This window comes from Medicago truncatula, chromosome 4 (assembly GCF_003473485.1).
Source record: "Medicago truncatula cultivar Jemalong A17 chromosome 4, MtrunA17r5.0-ANR, whole genome shotgun sequence".
NCBI lineage: Eukaryota > Viridiplantae > Streptophyta > Magnoliopsida > Fabales > Fabaceae > Medicago > Medicago truncatula.
The window spans coordinates 14206342-14220616 of NC_053045.1; the positions used below are offsets into that span (position 1 = coordinate 14206342).

Below are 14275 nucleotides of genomic sequence, written 5' to 3' on the forward strand. Positions count from 1 at the left end.
AGAAATGTGGTAGACTACTTGGTTGCTAGTGTGCAAAATAGAGTATATAATCAAGAGGAAATTTTTAATGGTACTCAAGGAAGGGATGAAACAGTTGGGGCTAATCAAGGAAATCAAGAGGACAATGTTGGTGCTACTCAAGGTAGTGAAGAAGATAATGTTGTTGCTACTAATATATATGTTTCAAGGATCAAATTGATATCTGATTAAATAATTCAAGAACTTATTTTATGGGTTTTTAATATATTGTAAGGATCGATTTGATAGTTAGTCAAATAATTAGGGTTTGAAGTTTTTTGAATTGGGGAAGAATGTTAAAAATAATTATTGGAAGAAATTTTGGAGTGTACATTAAAGATTGTAAAATTAGGGTTTCAATTTTATACATTTGGTGAAGAAAGAACCATTGGAGAAGAAAGAAAGAGTCGTTGGGGGAGGAAAGAACATTTTCTGCAAATCAATCAATTCCGTCCTTGGAAATTTTGGTCATTATCGGCCAAATTAGTCCGTGCTTACGTGACATCTAACATGTGAGAGGTTAACGACGACGTCATCACCGTTAACAATTGGACGGAGGTACTAAATTGATTGACACTTTACAAATTCAGGGACTATTTTCATATTTTGTTAAATTGGGGGACAAATTTGACATATTCGTGCAAATTCAAGGACGAAGTTGATGATTCACTCCACAAACATAATTCATTAGCTCCCAAATACAGAATTCACCACGAACATATTGCATCCTCCGATACTCATCTCGCTCTAAACCACTACCGTGGTTCAGGATTAGCGTGGTATTGTCTTCCATCCTAAGGATTTTGGCAACATTAGTCTTAATCACAAACAAAACAACATCAAAATGCAAACCTTTTTCATAAACTGTTTTGATAAAAACTGAAAACGAAAATAAATAAAAAAACAGACAAAAAATGGGTGAAAATGAACAGAGAAAAAGAAAAGGAAGAGGAACGATGTTACCTTAACCACATATGAATTCTTCCTTCAAAAATCCAACGTTGATCGTCGGAGATGAGGATGATTTTGGAGAGGTGAAGATAGTGAAGGTTTTAGAGGGAAGGATAAAGGTTAGGGACGTGTTTTATGTGAAAAGAGTGAATCTGAGGGTAGAAGGTAAGGGTGAAAGAGGGGTAAAACTGGAAAAACAGAAAAAAAATTGAAGTTGAAAAGTGAAAATTGAAATTTTCATCGTTTCCATCAAATTGGTCCTTGTACACCCACGTGTACAAGACAACACAACATGTAACAGAGCATTTGGATGGAGGGACCATTTTGATGGACGTCTGATAAATTCAAGGACTATTTTGATATTTCGTTAAATTGGGGGACGAATTTGGCTGATTCATGCAAATTCAGGATGAAGTTGATGATCAATATGACAAATAAGGAGCCCAATAGGGCGCACAATAGAGCACCTATTTTTGACGGAAAAAATTACTACTATTAAAAAGAATGCATGAGTGTTCCAAGACCAAATCCGAGTCCACATTATCCACAACCACGCCAGAACAACCCCACAAACCACCACTCAAAAAACCACCCCTTCACGATCTCCCCCACCATCACGGAGCACAACTAACACTCCACACAAGGTACGTCCAAGGATCCAAGCTCGAAACCTCCTATAACCACCACGATCACCACCACCAAAAACTCCAGCTTCAGCCCCATCATCACCTCCTCTCACCGCCAACCCCGTGACCACCACCACCACAACATCACCACCATCACCTCCTCTCACTGTAACACCCTGTTACCCAAAAAGTAATTAAATAATAATTAAGCACACATCAGAGTAAATCCCAAACGGGCATGTCACACTACATTTTCAAGCATTCTTAAATAGAATATAAAAACTATTTAATAAACATCAACTTAAACAGTTTCATCAAACTTTGCAGCGGAATATTCATCATTAATAACAACAGCACAAATGTGTGATTCTCCAATAACAGTCTTGGCATAAAAGTCTCACCAAAGTAAAACCATAATCCAATAATTCAAACAAACATAGGGCTACAACATCAAGTTCCAAAATATGATACATAAGGAATGAAAATAAAATAAAGTAAACCCAACCCGAATGTATCAGAGCCCTAGACACGACACTTGAGCCACCACCGACTACTCAGGATCACCTGCAAGTTACCCATAGGAAGGGCAACATTTTCAAGCAGAAGGGGTGAGATTCACAACAATAAAATATAGATATTAAAATTCATCAATTGAATCTAACACCCTAAATATAACCAGATCATCATCATATATGTATAAATTTATACTTCATAAAACACATCATCATCAAATCAAATCTTCATCAATCAAATCATCATTATATGTGTATGAATATATATACTCCATCAAACAACATCATCATCATCAATATGGCAATTACAACCAACAACACCGACTCATGCAAATGACATGACAACACCGACTCATGCAAATGACATGACAACACCGCTAAGACACACCTTAGACTCCTCAACAAATGCAAATATGCATGTGGTACCATATTCAGGGCCGAAGCCCTCACCGCTGTTTGAATGGTTAAAGCATTCATCAGGACATAAGTCCTCACTGCTTTGAACAACAAGGTGTTCCAGGACATAAGTCCTCCCGCTTTGAACGACAAGGCGTTCCAGGGCAGAAGCCCTCCCGCTTTTATGCTTATTTAACTGACTCACTTGTGTATATCTACATACAACTCGACCAAATGCATATATATGTATATGACTCACAACTCCGTAATGCAACATCATGTATGACTTAACTCAATAAAAGCATACATCCCAGTCAACAACAATCATCATAATCAATTCAGTAATTCCAGAAAAATGCACAATTAATCACAGTCATGCTTAAACATCAATATCATTCATCATTATACCAAAACAGAATCAACAATTCAAATATTGGGCAACTCGCCTCTCGAGTACCTCTACTCGCTATGGCGAGCACAAGAAAACAGCTTCCTCGCCATGGGGAACTCAAGGCGAACGAAAATATGGTGCTCTCTGGAGTTTTGACATTTTTCTCACTAAAACTTCAATTCTAAGCTCCCTATTCATCTTTTTAATCTAAAACTTGCTCCAGTCCTCTCTAAAATCATTTAGGTACACAAAACTAACCAAATTACGGCTTATAACAACAATTTGAAAATCCAGAATTTCTCACAGGTACTCGCCACGGTGAGTTGTCTCACTCGCGGGGCGAGCTATGAAGTTGCTCACTCGCCTTGGCGAACAAGGCTACTCGCGAGGCGAGCGATGAACTTCTGTACGGGCAGAATGCAAGTTTTTCCCAAAAATCCCATTTTCCTCCAATTCACTCCCCAAATTGGTTTACAGATATGAAATGAAAGTCTGTATGCACTCAGAACCCATTTCTAACATCAAAACAACAATTCCTACTCCCAAAACCCATTAATTCATCATAAACCCAATTTTCCCAATTTCATCATAAACCTGTTAAAATCAAAACCAGAATCCAATATCTATACTACTGAAGTAAAACTCACCCTTACCTTAATTCAATTGAAAGAAATGCACAACAATTTGGTTCCTTGGCTCTACTTGCTCTTCTCTCCTTATTCTCCCAACTTTACAGTTTTCACGTAAAAATGTTTCTGACTCTTTTCTTTCTTTCTTAACTTCCCTTTATTTCATTTTACTCCCCCTTAATTCTAATAAACTCCAATAACTCCCCAAACTCCAAAATAATATTAATTTCCCACTTATTCTATTTATTATAAAATAAACTGTATAATAAAATAATACACACCACATAATCCACAAATATTATTTTAAAATCATATAAAAGACCCTAAATAAATCAAAATAATTAATATATCGACTAGGGCGTTACACTCACCACCAACACCACAGTCACTTCCTTATACCACCACTATCACCTCCACACACCACCATCACTTCCTCAACAAGATGTAACAGATCAGAACAAAATAGAACAAAACCGGCCCTAACACTATGGACACGAACATAGAACCACCAAGAGGGGATGTTTAAGGTGGTGCGGACACGTAGTCTCGTCGCACCACCACGTCCATAGATTTACATGAAAAACCCAGATTATTGAACCTCCTAAAAAACCCAGATTTGTCACCAGAAGATCCGAGCTTGAAGACGAGCAAGGTGCAACCACTGTCTAAGGTTGCGGCACTAGAGAAGAACAACCAAAACAGTAACCAAAACCCACCAACGACGTGGCCGAAGGGAGATTTGGCGACGAGGTGATACGGATGGCTTAGGCGCCGATCTTCGCATCACCCTAACCGTTTGTTTACATGTTGACAAAGGGAAAATTGGATTGATACATTACTATATATTATCTTGAGATAATCTCTTAAAACCATAATTTGTAAACATTTATGTAAAGTAAAATGATGGGAGTGTCAGTTGAACCATTTATTTCGAGCTAGTTCTTGAACAAAACGAATCGAGTCAAACATAGTTCAAGTTCAACTCGTTTATTTAACGAACTTAATTTTGAGCTCAAGTTGGACTCATTTGGTTCATAAATCAAGTTCAACGAATTAATTATCGAATCGAATCTCAAATTATTTTCAAGTTGGTTCGGTTTATTGTCAGCCCTAATTTGCATCCATAAAATTGTTAGTTTAGTGTGTTAATTAGTTCCATTTATTTTTGGTCTTGCCCTCTTTTGTAAAAAAACAAAATTAACAAATTTTAATAAACAAACTGAATTTTTTAATGTTCCTTCATTACGTAACAACGTTTCGAAATCTTAATTACTCCCACTTGGGGTTAGTGAATGCTTAACCACATACATGACTAATTCAAACTACTCTTATATCCGTTAACTAAGCCTAGAACACTGCATCTACACATGTCACCATCAAAGCTTCCTTTATTATCTCATCAAACCATAAAAGGTCTTCCATAGAAAAATGGGTCCCTCCTCCATTATTTAATATTTTTTTATGATCCCTTTTTGAGTGAAAAAAATCTATACCGTTAGAATAAGCCACAAGAAAACAAAAAGATTATATTCAAAATCTAAAGATAGAGAAGAAAAAAAATATTTCCGTTGAGTGTTTGTTTTCTACAAATTCAATTTTTCATTTCCACAAATAAATAAAAAAATAAAAAATAAAAAAAGCATAAACATAACAATATAGAAGAACGAAGTAACGAACACTGCAACACACTACCACCACCGCAACAACACAAAAACGATGTCGTTTTCAACGGAGAAGAAGAATCATCATTCTCAGAAAGAAAACCCTAACCCTAACCCTAATTCGCCATTGAAGAAACTAGGAACACGGTGGTCTGATTTATGGCTAAAACACACCAAATCAAAACCTTTAAACCAAATCGTTGTTGCTGCTGCAATGCAACAGCTTCACTCTCTTTCATCACCACGAAAATCAAACCCTAATTTCCCCAATTTCTCAATCATTGATCAAACCCTTTTGTTATCTGATGAAATTCTTCTCAACATTCTCTCAAAGCTTCCAGATTCACAGAGAAATGTGAATTCATTGGTTTGTAAAAGATGGTTGAATTTACAAGGTCGTTTGGTTCGATCAATTCGGATTCGTGATTGGAACTTTGTTTTATCTGGTAGATTGATTTATAGGTTCCCTAATCTTAATCATGTTGATTTGATTCATGGGTCATTGATTTTGACACAAAGTTCGAATATTTTGATGAGTAGTAATGTTTTGAATATGTATATTGATTCTGGGTCGTCGCCGAATTGGTTTAATTGTGAGGAGAATATGCTTCCTGTTGAGGTTATTGATAATGGTTTAGTTGCTTTAGCTAATGGTTGTCCTAATTTGAGAAGGGTTCAAGTGATTGGTGCTAGTGAAATGGGTTTGTTAAGTTTGGCTGAAGAGTGTTCTACATTGCAGGAATTGGAGTTGCAGAAGTGTAGTGATAATGTGTTAAGGGGGATTGCGGCGTGTGGGAATTTGCAGATTTTGAAGTTGGTTGGGAATGTTGAGGGATTTTATGGTTCGGTTGTTTCGGATATTGGTTTGACGATTTTGGCTCAAGGTTGTAAGAGGCTTGTGAAGCTTGAGCTTTGTGGGTGTGAAGGGAGTTTTGATGGGATTAAGGCTATTGGGAAGTGTTGTCAGATGTTGGAGGAGTTGACATTGTGTGATCATAGGATGGATGATGGATGGATGGCTGCGGTTTCGTATTGTGAGAATTTGAAGACGTTGAGGTTACAGTCTTGTAAGAAGATTGATTTGAATCCAGGACTTGATGAGTATTTGGGTTCTTGTCCTGCACTTGAGAGGCTGCATTTGCTAAAGTGTCAGTTGCGGGATAAGAAGAGCGTTTCAGCTTTGTTTTCTGTTTGCAGGGTTGCTAGGGAAATTATTATTCAGGATTGCTGGGGATTCGATAATGGCATGTTCGGCTTTGCAACTGTTTGCAGGTAATGTTCTCTTTTGCAATTACTGTTGATTGCTAACTATGTCACTATACTGTCTAGAACTTGTGATCTAATTTTCCTGTTTGATTGACAATTGGCAAGCCATTGATTCAAATTCTAATGTGTGTAACCATGATGTGTTGAGCGCCAGTTGTTAATGTGTTCCATCTGAAGCAATAAATTTGTTTGGTATCCGAGTTTGATCCCTGATGATGGACTAATCATGGTCATATTTTACTTACCTCTCGGCATAACACAAATTAGTTTAGGGGTCCATTTCCCTGGGATACTGTGTGTTGAATTCTGAAAAAGTCTATTGTGTAATTGGCCAATGTTGAAATGTCTCTAGTCATATATGTATATTGGCAATCTGGTCTTCAGGTCTGGGGGAATTTATAAAGTGCGAGTAATTTTTTCTTTCAGTATGGTTGGAATGGTCCTGTGTCGCAAGATTTTTGTGAAATTTTATTTTACAGGTCTAACTTAGGAGGACTTAAGGTTATAGACTAGAACAAGGCATTTTCCTTATCCTTATTCCAATATTGCAACAAGTTGATAGTGAACTCAACTATTCACCTTTAGCTTTCAAAAATTTTCAATTTCTATATGTTTTCTAGGTCTTGTTTAAAGTTTTTTTTTTTGAAAGAAGGTCTTGTTTAAAGTTGCTTATGCCAATTTTAGTCGACAAAACCATATAGAAGTGACTCTAATCAGCTGAAATCATTTGCAACTTATGTATTGATTGCTGTTCTATTTCAGGCGTGTAAAATTGTTTTACTTAGAAGGATGCTCATTGCTAACAACAGAAGGTTTGGAGTCTGTAATACATTCATGGAAGGAGCTTCAAAGCCTTAGAGTAGTCTCATGTAAGCATATAAAAGATAGTGAAATCTCTCCTTCACTTGCAACCTTATTTACTACTCTCAAAGAATTGAAATGGAGGCCAGATACCAAATCACTTCTTCCATCAAGTCTTGTGGGGATTGCTATGGGAAAGAAAGGTGGCAAATTTTTTAAAAGGACATGACATGACTTTTAAATTTTTCATGCAGTGCTGTCAATAGTTGGTCACGTAACTAGCAGTTTGTTCAAATTCTGCTACGTTACAACGCTATAGTGCCGCAATAGTTGCCATTTGACAACACTTTATACTAAATAGCGTATTACGGAACAATGGTGATTTGTTCAAATTTCACTATGATATAGTGTTAATAGTGCCACTATAGTTGCTATTAGACAACAATGGTAGTAGTTTTTCAATAAACCTAGGCATTGTCTGAAAAACAGATTATTTTCACGGACATGGTGAAACTGTAGCATTACCAATGTAATAATCACTTTTTTACCTTTAGTTTAGATGTTGGCGGTGGAAGATTGTTCTTTCTTGTTCTTCCTTTTGTCAGACTAAGGTTGAAGCCTAGCAATGTAATTATGTAAAAGTTACGCCCAGTTCACTATAGTGGAAATTGGGTCCCCTTGTTCCTTTGCATTTTCTTTAGACAATGTTAAAGTTTAGTGAAGTATTAACCGTTGTCTGTGGGCCTGTAGCTCTTGAACTTGCTAAAGTTTATACTTTTGTATAAAATTTATGGCTCATGTTAACGAGTGCCTCCGAGGAGTTGTTAAGGAAACAAAAAATAAATTTTTTACACTTTTATGAGTTTGACTATACAAGTTGCAAGATAATTTTACTATTTGGTTCTTTCACAAGTTTCCCATGAGCACTTGTTAGCATCTCTGTTGTTAATAGCGGCCGCTCCCGCCGCTATCGCGGCGCGGAGCGGCAAAAAAAAGACTACCGCGTTGGAGTGCTACCGAGTCGCGCGTTAGGGAAAAGCGGGTCAATAGCGGGTTTCGCGACCGCTATCTGGTGGAGCGGGGCGGACAAATAGCAGGTCAAAGCGCCGCTTTTTCGGGTCAGAGCACAAAACCACTGCGTTTTGGTTTTTGGTGATTGTTTCTGGTTAGGTTTTCGGTTAGATCTGTAGCAGAGAGATGAGGGGAGGAGAAGGAGAAGGAAGAGGAGGAAAGAGAATTAAGATCTACCCGTAGATTTGTGTTTTGATTTTGCGGTGGACAACAGCTGTACTTTTCCTTCTACCAAAGTGAGACATACAGCTGTACTCTGGGGCGTTCCTGAGGGGGTGCAAACAGCTCAAACGAGCTGAGCCTCCCTTAAGGATGGGCCTCAAAAAATAAAATTTATACCCAATATAATATATATATCCTCCAATAAAAAAAAAAATTATTTCATTCTCTCACAAAAGTTGAAACGCGTTTCCTCGCTCTCATCGCCTAAACTCGTTTTATATTATTTATTTCTTATGTTTACGGATTTCATTTTTAATTTAAACAGGGCTGTGATTTTTTTGCTGTTGTTGTGACTGCTTGGCTTCTGTATTGCCAGCTTTGTGGGCTTTTTGTTGTTGTTGTGCTGCCAGCTTTGTGCGCGCATGACTTTTGGTGGTTTTGTGCAGGTTTCATTTTCTGTCTTCTTGTTTTAGCCTTTTAGGATTATTAGAATTAGTTCCTCTTGATTTTGGTGTTAGGTGGGGGTTCCTTATGTATACGGTAGTCATTTTCACATCTGGGTATACCGCATATATACGACACCTTGTATTTATCTTTTAAAAAATATAAATAGAACACTGACCTCTTTTTATTCCCAGAGTCGAGCCTCCGAATTCTCAAGGACGGCCCTGACTGTACTACACAATTTTTTTTTAGTAAAGATGTACTACAGAGTTCTTTTCCCATATATTATTATTATTATATGTAGTAAAGTAAGTTTTGTAGCCTGTAGGTATACGATTATGTTTTGTAGGTATACTATATGTTTTACTTAAAAAAAGTAGGGTTAATTAAGTTTTTGGTCCCTATAAATATCTGCAGTTTTGTTTTTAGTCCCTATAAAAATAAATCACACTTTTTAGTCCTTATAAAATTTTCCGTTATAGCTTTTAGTCCCTGCTGTTAAATGACCACTAACGGTGCTGACGTGGCACTGACACGTCATTACGTGGCACTGCCGCCACGTCATTATTATTATTTTTTTTTAAAAAAACTTCAAAATTTCTGTTTAATGGTTCTTTCCAAAATATTAATTGAATATTATTACCAAAATACCCTTATTTTTTAATTAATTAAAAGATAACTATTTCTCTCTTCTCTTCACGAGACATTCTTGTTTTTTTCATCAAAATCTTCCTTTTTCCATCAAAACAAACCCCAAATTCCATTTATTATTTTCTTATTCTTCTTTAGAATTAGTAAACAGAATCACACCACAAAATAATTGCTCTTGGTGATGTTGAAATGCTATCAACATATTATGTTAGTTACGACCACAGCAACGTACTTAAATATCAAAATATCATATCATTCATTAAACTTTCACCACAAAGAGGTTTATAACACCATGATGATATGATGTTAGTACTTACATCCAAAAAACTAGAACAAAGTTGTCTAAAATTGGTTCATGATAATATTCACCATACGATGTAACAAATTACATCCAAAAAAGTAGAATAAAAGGTTGTCTAAATGAGGTTCATGATGATAACCATAATATGTAACCAATTACATCCAAAAAAACAACAAAAATAAATTTAATCCATCATTGTGTCAATTTGACTATAATGTCTTCCCACTGTTTCAATCCTCTAGTAGCTTGCACACATGGACCAATTTCAATCCTCTAGTAGCTTGCACACATGGACCAATTTTTGGATCTATTGCTGGAGCTTCAGCCTCATTATCATCATCAATCATAAATGGTGTGTTTTCATATTTGCCCGGTCCATCAACATTCTTTGTCTTCAATGTCCCAAGTCTATCACTTGTTTTGAAATTGGCTTTTTTGACATTTATGTTCAATTCAGATTTTGCCTTTCTCTTCTTTTTCTTTTCCTGTTATAAAAAATGTTACAGTTGGAGGCTCTAAGTTATTGAAATTTGGTTCTAAGATAATATAAAGTTGCAATCATTACAATAAAACATCATAAGATAAAAGAATACACTTAGAGTTGTAGGTTCAGAAATAGAAGGTGCATCAGCAGCAGACACAAAAGGTACCATAACAGCTGGCTTAGACACAACAGGTGTTGAACACACCATTCTTTCGGACAACATCTCAGGCACTTCATCAGTGAACAACAACTCAACGAATAAATCTGGGTCAATTAGAGTACCCTGACTCTGTTCAGCAGATGGTGCAACAATGGAATTTGGTTCGGCAGAGGGTACGACATTTGAATTCAGTTCAACAGATGATGCAACATTTGAATTAGGTTCAGCAGATGGTTTATCAACTTTTGAAACTTGTCCTCCTTTGGAAACTTTTGGAACTTTAGGAACTTTTGGTACTTTGGAAACTTTCGGTCCTCCTTTGGAGTTTTTACTCCCCTTAGGCCTCCCCTGTGATATCAAATGATAAATCAAACATGTTATCGATTTTTTCTATGAAATCAACACATGCAATTTAATTTTAATGAATATGAATAACATATCACCTTTTTTGGTGCTGGCTCAGTTTGGCTTCCTTGGGTCTGTATCAATGAAGCATTGTCACTTGGCATAGTTGTGTCAGAACCAACAGTTGCAACAACCCCTTCATTTGTTGTAACCACTACATTAGTGTCATTTCCATTAGTAGCCTCTTTTTCTTTAACCAGATTTGGAACTTTACAGGTCCTTGCATTGTGACCATATTTCAGACACTTCTTACATCTATGTGTTGTGCTATTCCTTTTCCAATTTCCTTGGCTTCCCTCATCAGGTTCTCTTCGTCGTAATTTTTTTGGCCTACCAGGCCCACGCTTGTAATTAGGAGGGAGTATGTAAGGTAACTCAGTTTTTGGCCACATTTTTTGACCATTTATAGGTGTAATGGTCTGATCATAACAATCCAAATATGTTTTTTTGTGATAGTATGTATGAACATAACTTTGTGGGGTTTCAAGTGCCCTACCAATTGAGACCACAGCATGTCTACATGGTATCCCTACTAAATCCCAAAAATTACAAGAACAAGTGCGTTTATCTAAGTCAACAATAAAACTATCATTAGACATAAACATCTTCCTATTAAATCCCAAATATGATTGTTGAGGAGCATTATTAATCAACAACATCTTCCCACCATCACTTCCAGCTTTAGGTGCATTATCTGATGCATTTTGAACAAGAGGAACAATCTCACCTACATGTACATTCCCAGGTGCAGCTACACATTTGTGATTACTAACATTCAAAGACACTTCATTCACCAATTCATCAAAACCATCATCTAGACAAAAAGCCCTTTCTTCTTCACTGTCATCAAAGTGGATATCTTTCACTGAATCGTCACTACTATCTTCATCTGTTTCATATTGTGACTCATCAACATCAGAACCAACCTTTTCCTTATTGCTCTGTTCTACATGAGCTTCAACCACTCCTTTACCCTTGCTCAATAAAACACAAAGATCTATTTTACTGTCTTTGGGTTCCACATATAGCTCAACGTCACAATTGTTATCAGCCGCAAACGTAGACATTTTAACGGCATCTTTATCATCCTTAAATGGCTTAATGTCCTCTTCCAAGTTTCCATCAATATGCATCCACCAAAGGTTGACTTTCTCAAGATCAAAATCTTCGTCATGCTCCAGAATGATGTCCCTTGCCTCAAAGTAAGACCAAAATTCAGTGTCTTGTGCCTTGACAGCAAAAACTTTCCCCCCTTCATACCTTAACTTTGGGTCTTTGACAAAGTTACCCTTTGTATTGAACACCACACCAAACAGCACCATCTTCTAAAAAAAAAAAATGAATAAAAATTGTGTGAATACATACACAATACATACTGATGTATACAAAGAAGATACATACAATATACATACAACATAGGGTGACGTTTAAGATACACAAGTTATACTTTTTGTGTATCATACACAAAGCAATTGTTACTTATGATAGACAGTTGCAACAGTAAGTATACAATTAACTTTTCACCCATAATCTTTTTAATATTATATTATTGATTATCCAAAATCTTTTGATTATTATGCAGGATGGCATAAAGTTTTACCCCTTGAAAATCATTAATTAACGAAATATGAAATTGTTAACACCGATCGACAAATTGTTTGGAGTTTTTAATTAAGTTCATCCTTGCTGCTACTTAATTTATTTATTTAGTGTTTAATATGTCAAAATAATGCTCATCCCTTCTTCAAACACCAAACCCATTAGACAAGTACCCATTCTTCAATCTTGGCCATTGAATTGTTTAATATTATATCAATGGTGAAAAACACATTTTTGTATGATACACAAAAAGTTTCACTTGTGTATTATAAATGCCACCACAACATAGATGCATAATACATGCACTATACACAATAGATACACACAATATGTATATGTTATGTGCAAAAAAAAACAAAGAATAACTCCAAAAAATTTGCAACTTTTCCAGACCAAACCTACCCCACATGCCATTTACTCTAAAGTCTGGAATCTTAACATTACCCTACCAAGACCCATTAAACAACAACTTAAAAGCATGTGAATAAAAGCAATATGAGAAATGCAATAACATTGTGTATAACTCGAAACACTCACCAAAAACACAGGACCACTTCCACGCCTTTTTTATCCTGCTTCTTCTCCCTTCACCTTCGTTTTTCTGTTCTGCTTTGTTTCTTCTTTCGTGTTCGTCCCTCTTCTTCTTTCTGCTTCGTTCCTCTTGGTCGTCGATTTCACACCATCGCCGTTTCAGATTTCACACCATCGCCGTTTCAATTTCACTTTCATATTTTGATTTCGATTTAGGGTTTCGATTTCGATTTCGTTTCTCTTTCTATTTTACGAAACCTCTTCGTATTCGTTCTCTTCTATTTTTGTTTTGCGATCAAAATCCCCAAATCTGGATGTTTAGGGTTTATGTTTTACGTTTTATACTTATTCTTATTCTTATGTTATTTTAATTCCAAAATTCTTATTTTAAATATTTTAATTTAAATGTTTAATAATCAATAAGGATCCAACGTGTTTAAAAAAAAAATTAAAATTTAATAAATAATGATGTGTCAGTGCCACGTCAGCACCGTTAGTGGTCATTTAACAGCAGGGACTAAAAGCTATAACGGAAAATTTTATAGGGACTAAAAAGTGTGATTTATTTTTATAGGGACTAAAAACAAAACTGCAGATATGAAGGTGAAAAACACAAGAAGGGGGGGGGGGGGGTTGAATTGTGTTTTCTTTTTCTCTTAAAAAAGGATTCTTCTTCTGATAAAACTTCAGAAGCAGTTTGATTGCTTCTGATGAAATGATCAGAGTCAGATTGCAGCGGAAAAGAACAGAGCAGAGAAAAGAAAGACAAAGACACAGGCAGTTATCCTGGTTCCTTCCACAACACGGAAGTAGTCCAGTCCCCCTTGCACTTCCAAGGAGATTTCACTATAATCACAAGATTACAACTGCTCAATACTTTCAAAGTATGAGACTTCACAAAACAATGCTCAAGCACACACGCAAGAGTCTTCCAATGCTCAAGCACTAAGCAAGAGACTTCTAATGCTCAAGCACGCAGGCAAGAGACTTCTAATCAAACAAAAATACAGAGAATTGAGTTTGAATTGAACACTTGATATACAATCAGTGGTGTTCACAATACAATACAGAAAAGACTCTAGACTTTGAATTTCTAAGATGTATCAAATCAGTGCAGAAATTCAGTGTGCTTTTTAGAATCAAATTGACAGAGTTTTGGCGCTTTTAAACTTATGTATCTCTCTCTAAAATCTTCAAGTCTTCATTCCTTTATATA

General features: G+C 36.1%; 2 protein-coding genes across 2 annotated transcripts; one reads left to right on the forward strand and one right to left on the reverse strand.

The window, feature by feature from the left end:
- The first annotated feature begins 5146 nt into the window (after positions 1 to 5146).
- LOC25491915 (F-box protein At5g07670) lies at positions 5147 to 8009 on the forward strand. Its single transcript, XM_013599960.3, has 2 exons — positions 5147 to 6456; positions 7213 to 8009. Exons 1-2 carry the CDS (start codon positions 5240 to 5242, stop codon positions 7478 to 7480), a joined length of 1485 nt encoding a protein of 494 aa, XP_013455414.1. The 5' UTR covers positions 5147 to 5239; the 3' UTR covers positions 7481 to 8009.
- Positions 8010 to 9753: 1744 nt separating this feature from the next.
- LOC112421202 (uncharacterized) lies at positions 9754 to 13361 on the reverse strand. The gene is made up of 4 exons (XM_024781834.2): positions 13066 to 13361; positions 10968 to 12254; positions 10474 to 10872; positions 9754 to 10365 (listed from the first exon to the last, which is right to left on the reverse strand). Exons 2-4 carry the CDS (start codon positions 12249 to 12251, stop codon positions 10111 to 10113), a joined length of 1938 nt encoding a protein of 645 aa, XP_024637602.1. The 5' UTR covers positions 12252 to 12254; positions 13066 to 13361; the 3' UTR covers positions 9754 to 10110.
- Positions 13362 to 14275: the final 914 nt, after the last annotated feature.

Coding starts and splice junctions, on each gene's coding strand:
- LOC25491915 (XM_013599960.3), top strand. CDS start 5,240: ATGTCGTTTTCAACGGAGAAGAAGAATCATCATTCTCAGAAAGAAAAC. Junction 6,457..7,212: donor GGCTTTGCAACTGTTTGCAG/GTAATGTTCTCT, acceptor GTTCTATTTCAG/GCGTGTAAAATTGTTTTACT.
- LOC112421202 (XM_024781834.2), bottom strand. CDS start 12,251: ATGGTGCTGTTTGGTGTGGTGTTCAATACAAAGGGTAACTTTGTCAAA. Junction 10,873..10,967: donor CTGAGCCAGCACCAAAAAAG/GTGATATGTTAT, acceptor TTGATATCACAG/GGGAGGCCTAAGGGGAGTAA. Junction 10,366..10,473: donor CTGAACCTACAACTCTAAGT/GTATTCTTTTAT, acceptor TTTTTATAACAG/GAAAAGAAAAAGAAGAGAAA.